The sequence below is a fragment of the Diaporthe citri genome (assembly GCF_014595645.1).
Source record: "Diaporthe citri strain NFHF-8-4 chromosome Unknown scaffold_2, whole genome shotgun sequence".
Lineage (NCBI taxonomy): Eukaryota > Fungi > Ascomycota > Sordariomycetes > Diaporthales > Diaporthaceae > Diaporthe > Diaporthe citri.
The window spans coordinates 1,342,850-1,359,359 of NW_025064847.1; the positions used below are offsets into that span (position 1 = coordinate 1,342,850).

At 56.0% G+C, this 16,510-nt stretch overlaps 5 protein-coding genes across 5 annotated transcripts; 4 read left to right on the forward strand and 1 right to left on the reverse strand.

The window, feature by feature from the left end:
* Positions 1-1,537: 1,537 nt before the first annotated feature.
* INS49_005999 (uncharacterized protein) lies at positions 1,538-4,168 on the forward strand (the record flags this gene model as incomplete). The annotated part of the gene is made up of 3 exons (XM_043166774.1): positions 1,538-1,570; positions 1,655-2,708; positions 2,931-4,168. 3 exons carry the CDS (start codon positions 1,538-1,540, stop codon positions 4,166-4,168), a joined length of 2,325 nt encoding a protein of 774 aa, XP_043027918.1.
* A 1,374-nt stretch (positions 4,169-5,542) lies between these two features.
* INS49_006000 (uncharacterized protein) lies at positions 5,543-6,076 on the forward strand (the record flags this gene model as incomplete). The annotated part of the gene is made up of 1 exon (XM_043166775.1): positions 5,543-6,076. One exon carries the CDS (start codon positions 5,543-5,545, stop codon positions 6,074-6,076), a length of 534 nt encoding a protein of 177 aa, XP_043027919.1.
* Positions 6,077-6,132: 56 nt separating this feature from the next.
* Positions 6,133-6,847, forward strand: INS49_006001 (uncharacterized protein; the record flags this gene model as incomplete). Its single annotated transcript, XM_043166776.1, has 2 exons — positions 6,133-6,306; positions 6,392-6,847. The coding sequence occupies 2 exons, from the start codon at positions 6,133-6,135 to the stop codon at positions 6,845-6,847; spliced, it is 630 nt and encodes a 209-aa protein (XP_043027920.1).
* A 3,012-nt stretch (positions 6,848-9,859) lies between these two features.
* On the forward strand, positions 9,860-13,496 carry INS49_006002 (uncharacterized protein; the record flags this gene model as incomplete). Its single annotated transcript, XM_043166777.1, has 3 exons — positions 9,860-11,281; positions 11,345-12,360; positions 12,422-13,496. 3 exons carry the CDS (start codon positions 9,860-9,862, stop codon positions 13,494-13,496), a joined length of 3,513 nt encoding a protein of 1,170 aa, XP_043027921.1.
* Positions 13,497-14,350: 854 nt separating this feature from the next.
* On the reverse strand, positions 14,351-15,699 carry INS49_006003 (uncharacterized protein; the record flags this gene model as incomplete). The annotated part of the gene is made up of 5 exons (XM_043166778.1): positions 14,351-14,609; positions 14,640-14,742; positions 14,968-15,116; positions 15,211-15,386; positions 15,448-15,699. 5 exons carry the CDS (start codon positions 15,697-15,699, stop codon positions 14,351-14,353), a joined length of 939 nt encoding a protein of 312 aa, XP_043027922.1.
* Positions 15,700-16,510: the final 811 nt, after the last annotated feature.

Consider the following 16,510-nt stretch of genomic DNA (forward strand, 5'->3'; position numbering starts at 1 on the left):
CACACAACACGGACGGCACGATCCTGTACACAGTAGCGACCGAACTAGCAAGGCGGTATACCCTAGCCCCTTGTTCGTCGACCCTCTGTGTCTCTCTGCCTCTGCCTTTCCCTCCTTCACCACCTCCGCCTCCGCCGCCGCCGACTGCTTGGATACGCTGTCGCTCCTCCCCGTCGTCCCCCTCCCTCCTGAATATCTGCATTCCTCTCTGCAGTCAGTCATTCTCGTCGCTTCTCCCAGTAGACGCCGCGGCCAGTCACTTCGACTTTGCACAGTCAGGCCAGTGACAGTAAGTCAACATTTGCTACCTCGTGTTTTCTTATCGCGGGCTCGCCGGTTGTCTTATCTCCGGTGTTTTGCTTTGTCTCTCCTCCCCTCACCCCTCCTCTGCCACCGTTGCCCGGATGATTCACATCGCCCGGCTGTCTCCGTCCGTCTTGCTTCGAACCGCGTGCCATGTGTGCCTTGAGAGGGAATTCCAGAGCCCAGCCAGTCCAACGAGAGCCTCGCGAGGAAGCAGGCTCTGAGAAAGAAACAAAAAACAAAATCGACACTTTCGAAACATCTTGCCGGCATCGTCCCATATGAAGCGTTCTGTCCCTGTATTGTCCTATCCCGGATGCCCAACCGTGTGCTGCTGGCCTTTATCCACTGCGTGCCGTGCCACAAGCACATTGCGGGTGTGTATGGAATCGAGCCTACTGCTGTGGCCTTGTCACTGAGGCGACTTGAGGCGTGTGTCTGCCCCGGTCCAACGTGCACCGCAACCTGGAGCCACAGGGCGCCTCGCACAAACAAAACAATCCTCCGGACTTGGGCCCTCAGCCTCTCGAAAGCCGACTGCCTGGCTGCTGGAAACATGCACTCGACACCGCTCTCGTGACAATAGCCGCCTTGAAACCTCGAGGGCACGCTTGAAACCCAACGGATCACGGTAGAAAAGCCACTACCGGGCCCTTCTCTCGCGGCCTCGTCCACCTCCAGCCCGCAACCATCGGCCGCGACCACGGCAGCAGCAGCAGCGCCCCACACCCTGAATCCTTTGAATCTTATATTACCGCAGCGCGCCACGACGACCCGCCCGGCTCTCTTGTTTCCAACGGTCGGACCCGAGGCTTAGGCACTGGACCGTTTCTGGAGCTGCATCTCGGTACACTCTTGCACAGCACACCATACCACGCTCCCCATCGCACCACTGCTCGGCTCCTCCAGTCGAGTCTCTCGCTTGCAATCGCCCTGCTTCACAGCCCCTTACTTGTTAAATAACTGTGCCGCCTCCTGTGTGCCGTACACTGACAATACCACCTCGCACAGGCTGCTTGCGACCAACCGCCGCCACACTTGCTCTACTGAGTCTCCCCCTTCATCTCCTCCGGGCCGGCCTTTAAAAATAACGAGGGCGCCCTCACCTTCTCTTGGCTTTTTGTCGCATCGACTTGCTGTCAAAGTGCTGTAACCGACCCATATCCGCCTCGCGACCCACCCGACTCCTTAACTGTTTGCTGGCTGTGTCCCCAATGCCTTCCAAGAAATAATCATGGACTCAGAAGACGGAGAGCTGTTCATAAAGGTACGCCTGGCCCGGACGTGCTTGTTCATGATTGTCACATACCCTGGCGAGGCACATGAGACTGACTTTACTCCCGTACCATAGCAACTGGCCACATTCGTGCGCACGCATGAAAAGGCTCTGGCCAACGCTTTGCAACTGCGCAGGCAGAACCCTCCTCGACATGGAGCTTCGCAAAGCGTTTCGTCGGTGCCGACCGCAGGGCTCACCACTCCGACGACCGTCCCCGAACGACCATCTACTGCTACGGCGTCCTCTTCCAATGGACTCGCTGCGGCGCTGTCCTTCGGCTCCCTGAACTTCACATCCCAGACGGCCAAATCAGCAAAGTTGGCTCTCACACCGCACCACCTCTTCTACCTTCTCTCGCGATTCGAGGAGCTCAAGATACCTGTCGGCCCCATGAAAGTGCGCCTCGAGAACTTGCACGATACGAGTACCTCGGCGAACTATGTGTCGTTCCTGGGCCAGTCCCAACGCACCAAGACTCGAGGCTCAGATGTTGGTTCCATCCGGTCCGTATCCAGCATCCGCAGTGTCATGTCTGGGATGTCTGCGCTCTGGTCGAATTTTGGCATCGGATCGAGCATGTCCGCCGCTCGCACCGAACGACAGAAAGCTGCCCTGGATGCTGACCTCAAGTACCTGTATTCCGCTTTCACCAAGGTACCGTGCCTTCGACTGGCCCCGGACTTCCGCGCTCGGCTCATCAAGGGTTATGAGGAATTCCCCTTCGATTCAGCAGTACCCCTGCACATTTTCAAGAACTGCCAGGCGCTCGAGGTTAGCGACATCGACTTTCGGCAATTCTTTGGTTGGGATCGCATGGCGGATCAGCTGAGGTCCCTGACGGTCAAGCGAGCCAGTCTTGCCGACCCCGCTGATATTCTCATCGACATTGTGCTTGACGACATGGATAAGAGGAGACGCCGAACATCAAAGTCGCATTCATCACCGACAACTACGCGGCCAGGGACTGCCAGCCCACGGAGGAGTATGACGTTGGCAACGCCTGCTGATTTGAAGAAGTCGACCTCGGCACCGGGATCGCCAGGCACACGGCCTACCGATTTGAATGTTGGCTCCATGGGGAGTGAGACGGCCGTCGATCATGAGCACGAGCTTGCCCTGCGGAATAGTAGGCGGGCCTCCGTCGCCGTCGTCGAGCCACCTAAATCACCGACAAAGAGTTCGCGCCCCAGAAGCCATTCTCCCAGGCGGCCTGCTAGCGCTCGACACGGTAACCATCATGTTCGCAGCTCTCACAAGGTTCATCGCTCAGGCTCAGGCAGCTCGCAGTCGAGCATGTCCGATTCTTGGCACCAGAACCGGGGCAGCACTTCGAACCTTCTCTCCACAGGTGCGCTTCCCGCATCAAAGTGGCGTTTCCTGAGGCATCTGAGTCTGGCAGAGAACGGCCTGGTGTCAATTCCTGAGGCGAGTCTTGCTCCCTTGGCCAACACGCTGTACTCGCTTGACCTGTCCTCGAACGAGTTCAACGAGATCCCTGACAGCTTGGCCTCCCTTACTGCGCTCCGGGCCCTCAACCTTTCAAAATGCACTATCGAGTCTCTCCATTCACTTACTCGCAACCCGCTGCCAGCGATCACGGCACTGAACCTTCGGGACAACCGCCTCCAATCTCTGGCCGGGGTCGAGAGATTGTACCCACTCGAGAGGTTGGATCTGAGGGACAACCGCCTGAAGGATCCTGTCGAGCTGGCCCGTCTGACGAGAATACCCGACATACGGGAAATCTGGGTCGAGGGAAATCCCTTTACGAGGACACACAAGGACTACCGCATCACAATCTTCAACCTGTTCAGGCAGTCGCCTGGCTACACCGAGGACGTTCTGATTGACATGACGGGCCCTACCTACTCGGAAAGGAAGCATCTCGTCGAACGCACCCAGGAGCCTGCTCCTGTTCCCGTCATCAAACCTCCGGTTCCAGAGCCGAAGGCGGTCGACGTCAGCAAGCCGGCGATCGTCTACGAAAACCCAAAGGAACCTGCGGTGCTTCGCAAAGAACGGCCTGCACCAAAAGTTACAGCCAGTGAGGTCAACACAAACTCCACTCGAAGCCGTCGCAGAGCGCCAAAAAGGCGAATTGTGGATCTGGCGGATTCTCAGGCTCACGTCGCCAGACAGCCAGATGAGAACGAGTCGATGGGGGCCATGACTGGCCTCGATAACAACTATCGTATATCACAAACCACGGAGGTACATCAAAATAACCCGGCCGTGCTAGAGGAAAGCCGCACCCAGGCGAGCCGTGGTGTGCCCCGTATCGATACATCCGTCATCCCCAAGTTACCACCTGTGACTCCTACACAGGAGATTGGAACTCCAACATCATGGACGGACTCCCAGAAATGGGACGTCGGAGGCGAGATGTATCGACGCAAGATTGAAGCCTTGCGAACCCAAGTTGGTGACGGCTATCTCAACGTTCTCAGTGAGGAGCACTGGGACGTCAACGGCACACCACACTTTCCAGGGTCGCGTTTTGGTCATCCCGACTCGCCTTTACACCCGAGTTCGGCCGTACATCGGCCAACTTTGCAACCTATTCATAGCGGTCGAACCCTTGGATGAGCGCCACACCCTAAAATCACTCAGCACTCAACATACTCGAATCCCCTGACAGCCGATCACGATGATACCCAAGCGTCCACGAATAGTGGGCAGTCTGGCTGTCACACACATATATCCCGAGTCCATTTCGAAATACCCAAGTGTTTTCTGTTTTACCTGCAAAAGAGTAGCGCGGCTTCATGGTTGGCTTTTTCAAGATTCATCATTTTCACCGGAGCATAGCGGAAAAGGCGTTTTTATGGTTCATCTCACTTTTCCTCACCGGCCTAAACTACAAAATCACAAGACTCTCAACCCGCCTACCACTGCGTCTCTATCGCCCCACGGAGACGACGATCTGCGTAATTACGAGGCTACGTACGACTTGGCAAACGATGTTCATGCCAGCACCATGACTCTTGAGTCATCAGCCTACTGGGCTGTGTATTTTGCGTTGTCTTATTGTTTGTATGGCACCGGTGTCATCCGGGGCCCAAGGTTGATGCAATATTTTTGGCGTGTTTTACATGGCACCGGTAGAAAATTGGGCACGAGTTAGTCCTGCGATTCGGCAATCTCTGGCCCAGGGCTTTTCTGGCTGGCGTCCAGGTTCTTCTCTTCGACAAAGATATCTCTTTATGACGGGATCTGGCGTTTGCGTCATGTTTGACGCTGTCCTGTTTCTGCATGTTGGCTTGACAAATCTTGCATCTTGAGTTTTTTCATTGCTCGAAGGTCCTCACGAACGTCTGCTTGAGTTTTGTCTGGTTGAGCATATTTCCTGAGCGCTGCGTTGTCTTATTGATTGCCTGGCGAAACGAGGACGGGTGGAAAGGGATGCCTGCGTGTCAGTTGAGTTGTGACTAGGCAGAGGACTGGTCGGTACCGTATTTACTGTACGGTATGGTCGGATGATAGATAATTGATCGGCCTTAGAGGCGGCCGATCTACGTGGCCTGGATGGCCCAAGAGAGAAATGATATCACGGCAGAAATATTCCATGTTCAATATCTTGACTTTGACGCCTCCTTCGTACTGTGACGTTGTCACGGCAATATGCATCCTCGCATGTTCCCAAGTGGGTTTGAAAGAACCCCAAGAGGGGACCGTACTGTAAATAAATTGCCAGTACACAGCACTGGGCAACACTTCGTTGCGTCCAATATTTGAGCATCAACCGAAGTCTGTTTGGCTGCCTGGCCTTGTTGGTGCCAACACCCAGATCCGCCGAGTGAGTCAGCATGCCACTGCCCTCGAGGCTCCCTCGCAATTGACTAACTATCACGTACCGTTCAGATCCTGATCCACCAATTCATTTGTATCCTTACGCCTGACCTCCAAGAACAAGAGAACACCCTGGCCTGGCACCCGTAACACCAATGTGCGAAAGTCAACATGGCCTCCCTCCTCGCCTGCCCGGCCGAGCTGCGGCAGCAGGTCCTAAGCCACTGCCTCCCAAACGACGTCCACAACGCAGGCGCCGCGCCCAGGACGGCCCCCCTCCTCCCGCTCCTCCTGACATGCAAGGTCATCCGGCTCGACGTCCTCCAGCTCCTGGGCACCTGGTCGCCGCTGTACCACATCGAGGACCCCGCCGCCATCATCACCACCACATCGCGCCGGCGCCTGGACGACGATGAGCCGCACATGCGCAGAATCAGCCTGCGCCTGTTCGCGGGGCTGGACCTGGCGCGGATGCACGGGGAAGCACCCATGGGTGCGGTCCAGGGCGTCTTTGACGTGGACCCGTGGCTCCGGTGCGTGGCCTCGCTGCCGCGGGCGGCCGTCGAGAGCGTCACCGTCGACCTGACGCCCGTCCCGGCGTGGATGGCCGCCCGCCGGCCCGACTGGGTGCGGTCGACTGTGCTGGACGCGCGGAACCGCGCCTTCCTGTGCGGGCGCTGTGCGGGTCCTACGGCGCCGGGGTGAGGGTCCAGCTCGGGGGCGCGGTGGCGCAGACGACGAGGCGGGCTGTCGACGACATGATGGTGTCCACGGGCGCGGCGGCCGGCCACGGCGCGGAATTCGCTGGGTTCACCGGCGAGTGGCTGAGCGGGTCGCGTGAGGTGCCGATGGAGTTGTCGCTGGGGCTCGTCTGTCGCTATTTGAAGGTCGAGGTGGTCGGGCCGGCGGCAAGGCCGTGGTGGGCCCGCTGCCAGGTGAGTTCTGTCTTTTATGAGAAAGTGCCACTCATCCCCGGTTGCGTAGTGCATAAGCTCTGAATATGCTCACACGGGACCGCAGGCGTCCAAGGCGCCCAAGGTGAAGGGCCTGACGACACCGGACCTGGACCTCGGAGACCTGGGCCCGGTGTGCTGGTCCAAGAACTCGTGCACGGCGTACTACGTCAACGCCCAGGAGGACGCGGAGCGCACGCGGGACGAGCTCGTCCGCCTGCTTGCTTTCGCGGTGGAGGTAAAAGCCGCGGGCGTGCCGCCCGACGCGGTCGTCGACTTCGCGCCGGCGGTCAGGGCGCGGCGGCTCCTGCTGCACTGCCTCACCAGGGACTTGGGGTTGGCGAGCGTGAGCGTCGGGGACGACGGGGAGAAGTTAGTCAGGGTGTCGCGTGCCACGGAGGCTGCTGCTGCTGCTGATCATTATGAACGCGAGTTGCTCGAGAGCAGTGGCGGCGGTGGTGAAGATCTCCATGAGTACGGGGACGAGAATCCGATATCTTCATTCTACTTGGTAGTCGGGTGACGAAACTGCGGCGGCCCTGCAGAAGCTGTTGTGCCTTTGCTCCAATCGAGCGATTCTTTCGCGCCCTAGGAACTGACCGTTGAGACTGGAGGCACGTGTACAACAGCTTGCTTTCCTGACCGTGGAGCGAAGCATCAGAGTTTTTGACGTGAGCACTAATTGAAACGGCCCAAACCGCCGACTGTTATAGGAACTGTACCTGAAATATATTAATTGGCTCGTCTTGAAATCGCGGATCAATACTTAAGAAATCCTCTGGGTACCTCAAATGACGTGTTTGCTTGGGCGCTTGACGCTGTACATGTCCAGTTTGGTCCCTGAACTCGTTCGATGCGGAAATACCTGAAGCCAAATTCATTAACTTGGACTCCCTAGGTTCATCCCCTTATAAACCAATCCATCCCATCCCATTTCAACAAAAGCCACTTGGCAGAGCGGTCAGGTCCCCGGGTTGCTTGCAGGTCAATAGTGGTCCAGTGAGGGATTGAGGTGGGCAAGCTGGAGGGTGACAACCAGGGTTCGATTCTCGTCTCTGGCAGGATTATTTTTTGTTTTCTTCCAGCGTGTCTTTCCTCAGCCATGCCTTCGTAGATCACGTCAAGGTTTGTGTGGTCGTGGCCAGCGACCCCGACGCAGACAAATGGAAGAGTTCTAGTAGTCAGGTTGTGTGACTGCTGGCACATGCTACCAACACTCGGTCAACTTCTTTTTCCTGTGTGAGGCTCTGGGCAATCCAAACAGGATATGCTCGCACTCTGAGAGTCTAAACCTGTGACACCTGACAAGGAGATGATTTGAATGACAAACCTGGTGTCGTGCTTGGGGCTTGAATTTTCGATGTTCTGCCCGTCAATTCGTCTGACACTGGATAACTCACCCGCTCCCAGTGGAATGCATGAGTACAAGGCCTGTATGCCATTTGATTGTCTAAATTGACAGTCGCATGAAGGGAAAAATGTCAACGGCATTTTCGGGGGAGAGGTGAAAGGCAAGGGACCAATAGTGGCACGGCAGGGCATCTCGAAGTATGCAAACTTGGGGACTGGCCGTGCTCGAATAAGAATGAACCTTCTCAGAGTTACTGTTGCCGAAAAGCCCGTGTAAATAGGGAGACAATTGATTTCTGGATTGGGGACGGTAGAAGACGTGGCGGCAGGACATCCATACCTGCCTCCCAAAAGAATACTCCGCCTTAATCATGAATCAGAAGTTCGAACGAGCGATTGAGCTCTAATGCAGTAATGCAAGAGTCAGCTTGGATGTGATGTAATGGGCATACTGTGCGGTCAGTGGAAGTGGGGATTTCGCGGGAAGCGCTCGAATCCTGCATGAACGGAGAGGAGAATAGACTGCGGGTTGTTGGGACAATCATTGGCTTCAGAGGTAAGCGGTGACTGAGATAGACGCTACTCTGGCCAGTGTCAATTGTTCGCTGCTCGGGAGGACGAATCATGGGGAGGCGGGCTGACGAAAAGGGCAATTCAGCCTCGAGGGCCACATTGGACGGCGTCAAGGCTGCTTGGCAAACGGTCAATCGCTGGTCCATGTGGACTCGAAGCTAGGAGGCATGTGGCAGGTGTATGGTCTAAACTGGGGAGGGTGTGGTAAGACTCTCGGGACGGGAGGAAGATGGCATGCGCACGGTAATGGTCCCGAGAGCTCGGGGAAGCTAACAAGAACAGGAAGAAGGTTCTTCGCCGCTGGTGTTGCAGATGCGGGTACGGATGTGGGTGCAGGTGCAGGTGGCTGACGCCCAGGTACAAACGAGAAAAGGGACGCGCTGTTTGTTGCGATTGGTGACGGCGGCAGAGGCAGAGGGACAGCGTTGGAATGCGCAGCAGTTGTGGGTCTGGGTCTGGATCTGGGACTGGGTCTTGGTCTTTCCGGGTCGACCACAAACCGACTGGCATCATCATCTGCAGTGCCATGTGGCGGCTGCTGTGGAGGGCAGGGGAGTAGCGAGGTGGTGACCTGCAGGAGGGCCCCCCCCCATGTCCTCCCCCTTCAGGTGTGTACAACACAGCACAGCAGAGTACAACCCTTTTGGTACCTCGGAAAGGTGCCGGGCCAATTGCTTGTTTGATGGGGCGCGAGTCGGATAGATCCAAGACGCACGTCACGATCCGGGAATCTGGGGTAAATCGGGAGGACCCCTGTGGAGAAGGTGTCGCTGATCGGCGTCAAGCACCCATCAAAGAGGCTCTTATTACTGACAGGTTGAGGTCATCGACATGCCATTGTCTACTCGATCGAAGACTGTATCTGCTCGGTCGCTGCTGCATCCTCCCGATAATGAGGGCGATTTCTCGGATCGCCTTGGGCGAGGACAGCGCTGCTTACGGACGTGTCTGGCTGTGCATGTGTTGAACCAGGGGACACATGGCAGGGACTGGTTGAAATTGTCATACCAATTGAAGAAGCTGAGGCTGAAGTTGAATGTGGCATTGGTGGAATGAGGGTGCATCATGGTTCAACGATCCCCTCTGTTACTATTGCGTTGCAGTTGCAGTGTGACTGACACCCACCCTTTTGTTGACCGTGGTAGGACTTGGTCGACATGGGGAAGTGACAGATGATTGACAGGGGGGGTAAGCTGTTCCTGACTACTGCACTCTGCACACTGCACAAAACGGAACAGTTACGTAAGCCGGCAAGGTGGGGACCCACCTCCCTGGCGGTTTTCCCACGCAGCTCGCGCCTTACCTAATTAGAGCTGCACGCGTTCGACCTCACCCCAATTCTCGCCCTTCGATTTGGCCATCTGTCGCACCGCATCCATCCTCCCACGCTCACCATATCCCGTCGGCCACATCGCGCTTCCCCTTGATCCGTTGCTGTCCTCAGCCAATATCGCCCCTGGCCACTCAGACACGCCGGACCCGATGCCCTTCCCGACCCATCCCCTCCCGCAGCCTCGCCCCCGCCACCCCTTGACGACGCGAACCCCCACACTGCGATACTCCCCCTACGTGTCTGCCTGATACGACACGTCCCCGACACAGCACAGGCGCCATGGCTTCCAGGCCTTCTACACCCCGGAGCTCACGCTCTGGCCGTGTGGCAGGTCGTGGTAGAGCAAGGGCCCCGCACGATCAAGAAGAGCCCCCTCTGAAGAAGAGAAAGTACGTCCCCGGCGGCCCTGGCGGCGGCGGCAGGTTTGTCCTCGACGATGGGAACACGGAGTCGCCAGCTGGCCCCTCGGCCATATCAACCCCACCGAGGCCCCGGAGCGCCGCCCGTAGGACCTCGAACCGTAATACCACCGTCCTTCCCCGAGAGAGAAGCACCCGCCTTGGCGCCGCTGCCAACCGTTCCGTACGGGTCGATGTCGAGTTCAGTTCTGCTGCCGCTGTAGCAGCAGCTGTAGCCCAGAGCGAAGGCTACAAGCCGCGAGAGGAGCGCGGCTGGGAGGAATTTCATCCAAATCTTGATATTGAGGGAACCTTCATCATGTTCCACTCTGAGGACGTAGACGGCACAAGGAAGTCTACACCACCTCCTGCGCCCACTCGCGCTTCCGTCAACGGCGTCAGCACACCGTCAAAGGATGCCGAAGCTACGGGTTCTGGCGTCGCAGGTGATTCGGCTGCCCAGCCAGAGGGTACAGCCGCGTCTTCTCAAAACCAGGTCCTCGAGACACCCTCGCGGCGGCGACCTCGCCCGACCAGAGATGCCGTATCTTTCTACGCCACGCGTTCCGACTTTGCGCTGACACCGAAGACACCAAAGGTGCTATCCACGCTGAATCAGACCCCAAAGGAGCGCCTCGACCTGAAGAACCCGTCGTACCGCAAGACAGATCGTATACTACTCTTCGAGAGCAAGACTTTCGGCCAGGCGAAATATGTCGAAAAGGCCATGATGAACGTGGGTTACCAGGAAAGCGACAATTTCATCAGGCCCGAACGCGGCCTTCTGAAGGCCAGTGACGCCCATATCGACGAGGATGTGGATCAGCTACTCGGCCAGAAGCCCGACGGCGAAGTTGTTGTCTCACACAGTGGTTCCAACCTCGGCCGTGTCGAATACGACATGGACGAGCAGGACGACATGTGGTTGGAGACCCTCAACAGCCAGCGAAAGGCTCATGGGCTTGAACTCGTCACCCGTGAGGTCTTTGAAATCACAATCACCAAGATCGAGAAAGAATGGCATGCCTTGGAGAAGAAGATACCGAAGCCAAATCCAAAGCCACCCCAGACTCACAGGCCACGGTCTAGCTCTGCTGCAGCCGTGAACGGCGAGACACAGGCTGGCGAGGAGCAAGACAGCAAGTGCGCCATCTGCGATGACGGTGACTGTGAAAACACTAATGCGATAGTATTTTGCGACGGATGCGACCTTGCGGTGCACCAAGATTGTTATGGCGTGCCATTCATTCCGGAGGGGCAATGGATGTGTCGGAAATGCCAACTCGCGGGTCGTGGCATCCCGGTAAGTGATAATCACTGTTGTGACTGTTCAATTTGAAGGACTTCGCTAATGGTGGGTCGTCAGACTTGCATTTTCTGCCCCAACACCGATGGCGCATTCAAGCAAACCAACTTTTCTAAATGGGCGCACCTTCTTTGTGCCATATGGATCCCTGAAGTCAATCTGGGAAACAATGTTTTCCTGGAACCAGTTATGGACGTTGACAAGGTCCCCAAGAACCGGTGGAAGCTTCAATGCTACATCTGCAACCAGAAGATGGGCGCTTGCATACAATGCAGCAACAAAGCCTGTTACCAGGCCTTCCACGTCACATGCGCAAGACGGGCGCATTTGTACTTGAAGATGAAGACTCCACAGGGCGCTCTCGCGCTGGATGGGGTCTTGAAGGCATTTTGTGATAAGCACTGCCCACCAGATTATGACAAGGAGCATGCCGTGGCCGCAGCTACCAAGGATGCAAAGAAGTTCTACAAACGCACAATGAAGGGGCGTATCTGGGCGGACAGCCAAGCCGTGGCTCAGGAACTCGCTGCCATTCACCGCAACGCCATCACAGAACATCCTCCCCAGGAGTCGCAAATGCTTGGCGACAAGCTCTCGGGAGCAGGCGACAAGAAAAAGGGCCAGTCAGGCAAGATATGGAAGTTGCCGTCTGGGGCGCCGGTCATTCCACAGGCGGTCTTCGACCTTGTTGACAGCGGGCTGGCTCGATTTGCTCTTCGCAAGAGAAAGGAGTATGTTGCCGAAGCCTGCCGTTATTGGACATTGAAGAGGGAATCCCGTCGTGGTGCTGCGCTCCTCAAGCGTCTGCAGCTGCAGATGGAGTCCTTCTCATCCATGGAGCTCACCAGGCGTGACTTCGCAGCAATGGGCCCATCGGGCAAGAATAGGCTCGCCAGACGTATTGATTTTGCGGAGACTTTGCTGAGGGACCTTGAGCAGCTGAAGTCTCTTGCGGATGATGTTGTCGCTCGGGAAGCATTCAAGCTGGAGGCCGCAGAGATGGAGCAAGATTTCGTCGACACGTGTTACTTTCCGATCTTCAAATTGCTCCTGCCTGTCATCGGCAAGGCTGAAGCGTGAGTACTGCCTGGCTCCTAGAATAAGAAGAGCCTATAGACTGACACATAACCCAATCAGGCTCGATAAGAATGTCTTCAAAGACGGCTTGTTACAATTAGAGGCGAAGTTCGAGAAGCGTTTCTACACCACGACCCTGGCATTTGCCCACGATCTCTGTGAGGTCATTCATGTTGGCATTAATGCCGAGACCAGGCCCTTGGCATCAGACCAACCCAGATTCGAACCGATTGATGTCTCACCTACCAAGAACAACCCATACTCGGAGGCGAGAGACCGCAAGAGACTCGGCAAGCGAATTCTCAAGTCAGTCCAGCCACAACTGGAGACTGCCCTCAAGGCGGAAGCCGATATCACCTCGAAACCCTTTGACAGCCTCCAGAAAGAGCTGGAGGGCATGATCGACGCGTCCTTGGAAATTCGAAAACCCTTTGGGTCGCAGCCTCAACCTGAGGCACCCGTGCAATCTAGCCAAGATGTCATCATGGTTGACGCCGCTGAAGAAGGCCACATTACAGTCGCGGCAACTGCGCAAGACCACGCTGGCGACGCTGCGGAGAGTGCTGACCAGATGGACATCGACGAGCAAAGCATAGAAGTCAAGGAAGGGAAATCTGCCCGGGTCAACGGTGGCATAGACCAAGAGACTACCGCCGTTGGCGAGGATGATGCAGATGCCAACGACAAGGATCTACCGAGCCTTGTGAAATCGGCGCCCACCCCGCCCGATACCAATGGCTACGTCCCTGTCTCCCAGCATTCGCAGCAACCCACACCTCTCACACCTCCACAGTCCAACGGAAGCCTTGGGCGAGGAGCAGACAACACCCTCACAGAAGGTGGTGTGCCATGGTATCTCAAGAACTTCGAACCCGACGGCACAACAGCCATCGAGGAGCAGTGGGCTGGCAGGGACGCCGTGCGCAGTCTTAGCGAGGAGCTGACTGACATGGACGAGGAGGAGCTCAACGATCTCGAGTTCAACGTGGAGGATAGCACCATCACCGCGTCGCCCGTTGACGCGCCGCTGGCTGTCCCGTCCGGGTCGTCGTCGGTCAGGAAGCTTCGCTACGGCGGCAGCACTGGGATCGGGAACCCGAGGAAGCGATTGCGGTCCTCGGGCAGAAGACGTTGAACGGGGTTGAAATGCCGTGGGAGTGTATAGATGAGGTGTACTTGTAGGCCGTCGCTTTGATATTTCGTGTCCTTCTTTCTGTCTTTCGCTGCTTACCGGAGAGACTGATTCCCCCTCCCCTGTCCCGGTGCTTACTTGGATGGCCTCAGTATACTGAATTTGTTTTATTTTTCTTCTTATTGGAACAGTGCGCGGAGTGGTATACATTTCTACGGCGTCAGGAGAATCGGCTCGGCATACAAAACACCCCCTTGTGTGTTATAATCGACCTCGGGGAAGTTTTTTGCAAATTGGTTTTCTTTTGAGAATGGTGTTCTCCCCACGGGGCCCATCACTTACTTCGGACGGAAAATGCAGCATCGCATGTTTTCTTTCTTTACAATTATCCTTTTATTATCGCGTGCAAGAGAAACTTTGTTTGGTCTGGTGCCAGTGAGTCTGGCGTAGCTAGTTCCGCAGCTGGTTGACTGCCTCATCACGGAGTGCTATGTGTTCCAATACAGAAGAGAGAGTTTGATTGTCCTGCGTAACACTCTTCCTTCTTCCAACTGCGTGTCATCCCCATCGGCGTGATATGAGCCAACCAGCGTGTCGTCAGTAGATCTGTCGTCAAGGAGTAATCGAACAGGCGTAAGATGATTGCTCGATCGGACTGTGTAGAAGGAAAGACATTCCGCCTGCTTGGAAAGGAGAGAGACTGAGACGAGATTGCAATGGGCGTCAGGGCAGTAGGCGACATCAGACAGGACGAGGGTGGGTTGTGCCGTCGTCGCCCTCGAAACCAAGGCAAATCTCGCCTCCCCCTTCAACCTTAAGAGAACATACTCCCCCCTGCTGTGGAGATGTCAAGGCAATTAGGACGAATTTGGTGAAAAGCTTCTTGTCGTTGAAAATTTGGCCGTTGGCGCCTGCATCGAGGAGGATGGTTGGGCGATCAATTGCAGCTCGTTGTTGGTGGAAAACACCTTGGCGGAAGCGTCCTGCCGGATGCTGGTAGCGAGGCGCTCCGAGAGTAAGGCTGCGATGGTCTCGTCATTAATGATGGTGGCACTTGTCGCTGCAAATCTAGGACGACGACGACGAGGAGACTCGTCCTCGTCTTCATTGTAGTCGCTGTCATCCCGTCGCCGGGGTAGCCTCTACCTCTTTACCCCTGGTGCCGTTGTCCTCGGCGCCCGGTATGGCGCCGGAGCGTTCCCACGGTGACGGTCTTTGCCCTCTTGAGCGCGGCCTGTGAGATGGATCTCTAAGGGCAACATGGTTAGCATACAGCATGCTTGGGTTTAGCCGTGTTGGCCGATTTCGCATGACATACTGATGCCCTGAATGCGACGAGGAAGTCGATGGAGGTGCTGACATCGGGTTTCGCAACAACGATGCCCCAGGGCGAGAGTCAGGAGCCTCGGCCTTGTGTGTGGTGGCTCAGCTCCTGCTCAATGACTTCAGATGGAACGTGGTATTCATATGTCACGTGGCTCCTCCTCGTCGTCGTTGTAGTCGTCGTCATCGGTCAAGGTCGCCTTGGGGGCAGGAGAGATGTGGTTGTTGCCCTTGAACTCCCTGGACCTGACGTTGAACCGGATTGTCGACCCGATTTCGTGGAATACAAAGCCCTTGGGTCTTTATTAAGCTGTACAATGTGTGCATATATAAGTATGTTCCCCCGTGGTGTGCAATATCAAGGTTGTCGATGTTCTTTCCCAGCATAATATACTGGCGAATGCCCACGATGAGCCCGTGCAGGTCAGCAGCCATTTCGCCTAGGACGAAAATGGTCAAGCCGCGTTCAACGCTGCCGATCTTCTCGATACCAGTCGCTTCCCTGATGCGTAATCCCCTCATGATAAACACCGTGGTGGTGTTCTCGTACCTTGAGAGCTCGTGCTGGCTCTCGGCAAGTTTTTCGTAAATCGGGACAGGGGTGTTTCTTGATCGTCAAAATCGTCGTCACCATAATATTGACCATCAGAATCCTCGTCCTCAAAGTCGCGATCATTGACTTCAGGCTCCTGGTAGGAGACCTGCCTATTGTCTCCACCGCCTGTCTCGCCTTTTCCGACTTGACGGTCTCAGGCGTGGCATTGCACACCTCGGGGTCCTTCTTTTTGAGGACTCGATCGAAGTTTTGTCGGAAACGGACGTAGTTGTGTTTACCGTCCAGCTTGTGTAGCTGGAGGCCAGTCTCTTCTTGCGAGGGAGCCATTGTGGGTGGCTGTTCCCAGTGCTGTGGGAGCGAACCCAGTAGGAGTTCGATGATGTGCTGGGTCTCAACCAGTCAAGAAATGTTGCTTAGTGAATGGCAACACGGGCTCATAACCAGTTGCAAAACCGAGGAAAATGGTTGTACCCACACCTCTGAGTGTGGTTTAGCCCTCATATGGTGACTGCCTAGATTTAACCATGTGCTCGTTTGCCAACACATTGAGAATGTTTCTTCGTTGATTCGTCAGCTTTGCCCAGCCCGAGTCTTGTGGAGGCTAGGCGTTCCCCAGAGTGGCGCCCGGTTATAGTCGAGGCTGGATTGCTTCTCGTCCTCGGAGCGCTTGGCTCAGACGGTATTTGTCTCTCGTTTGGTGGTGCTGAGTGGCCGGCTTCTCAGACACCAGATCGGGACTCTGTTGGTCCGCGCTACGTCCAAGAAGTTCCAGAGGATCGGTGGGTTGAGATATTAGGGACGGCTGCAACGTCTTCGATATTGTCAAAAATTCACATATATGTAATAGTTCTCCATGGTGAGAACTTCCTATGTGGTGTCCGGAGATCACTCCGCGATCGTCTTCCGCGGGTTCAGAGTCACTGGCGCCTGCAGTGGATATATCTCCCTGGTTTGTCTCTTTGGACATACCTGCTGCGCCGGACATGGCCAGTGGATGACTGCGAAACATCGGCCCTCTCTTGAAGAGCAGCTCCTTGAGCGTCTCGGTGTTGAGGGGCCTCAAGCATCTGTTTGTTGTTGTGCTCGGTTCTATCGACACAAAGGATGTCGCGCCAATTTAGCACGTGTTGGGTTGCGT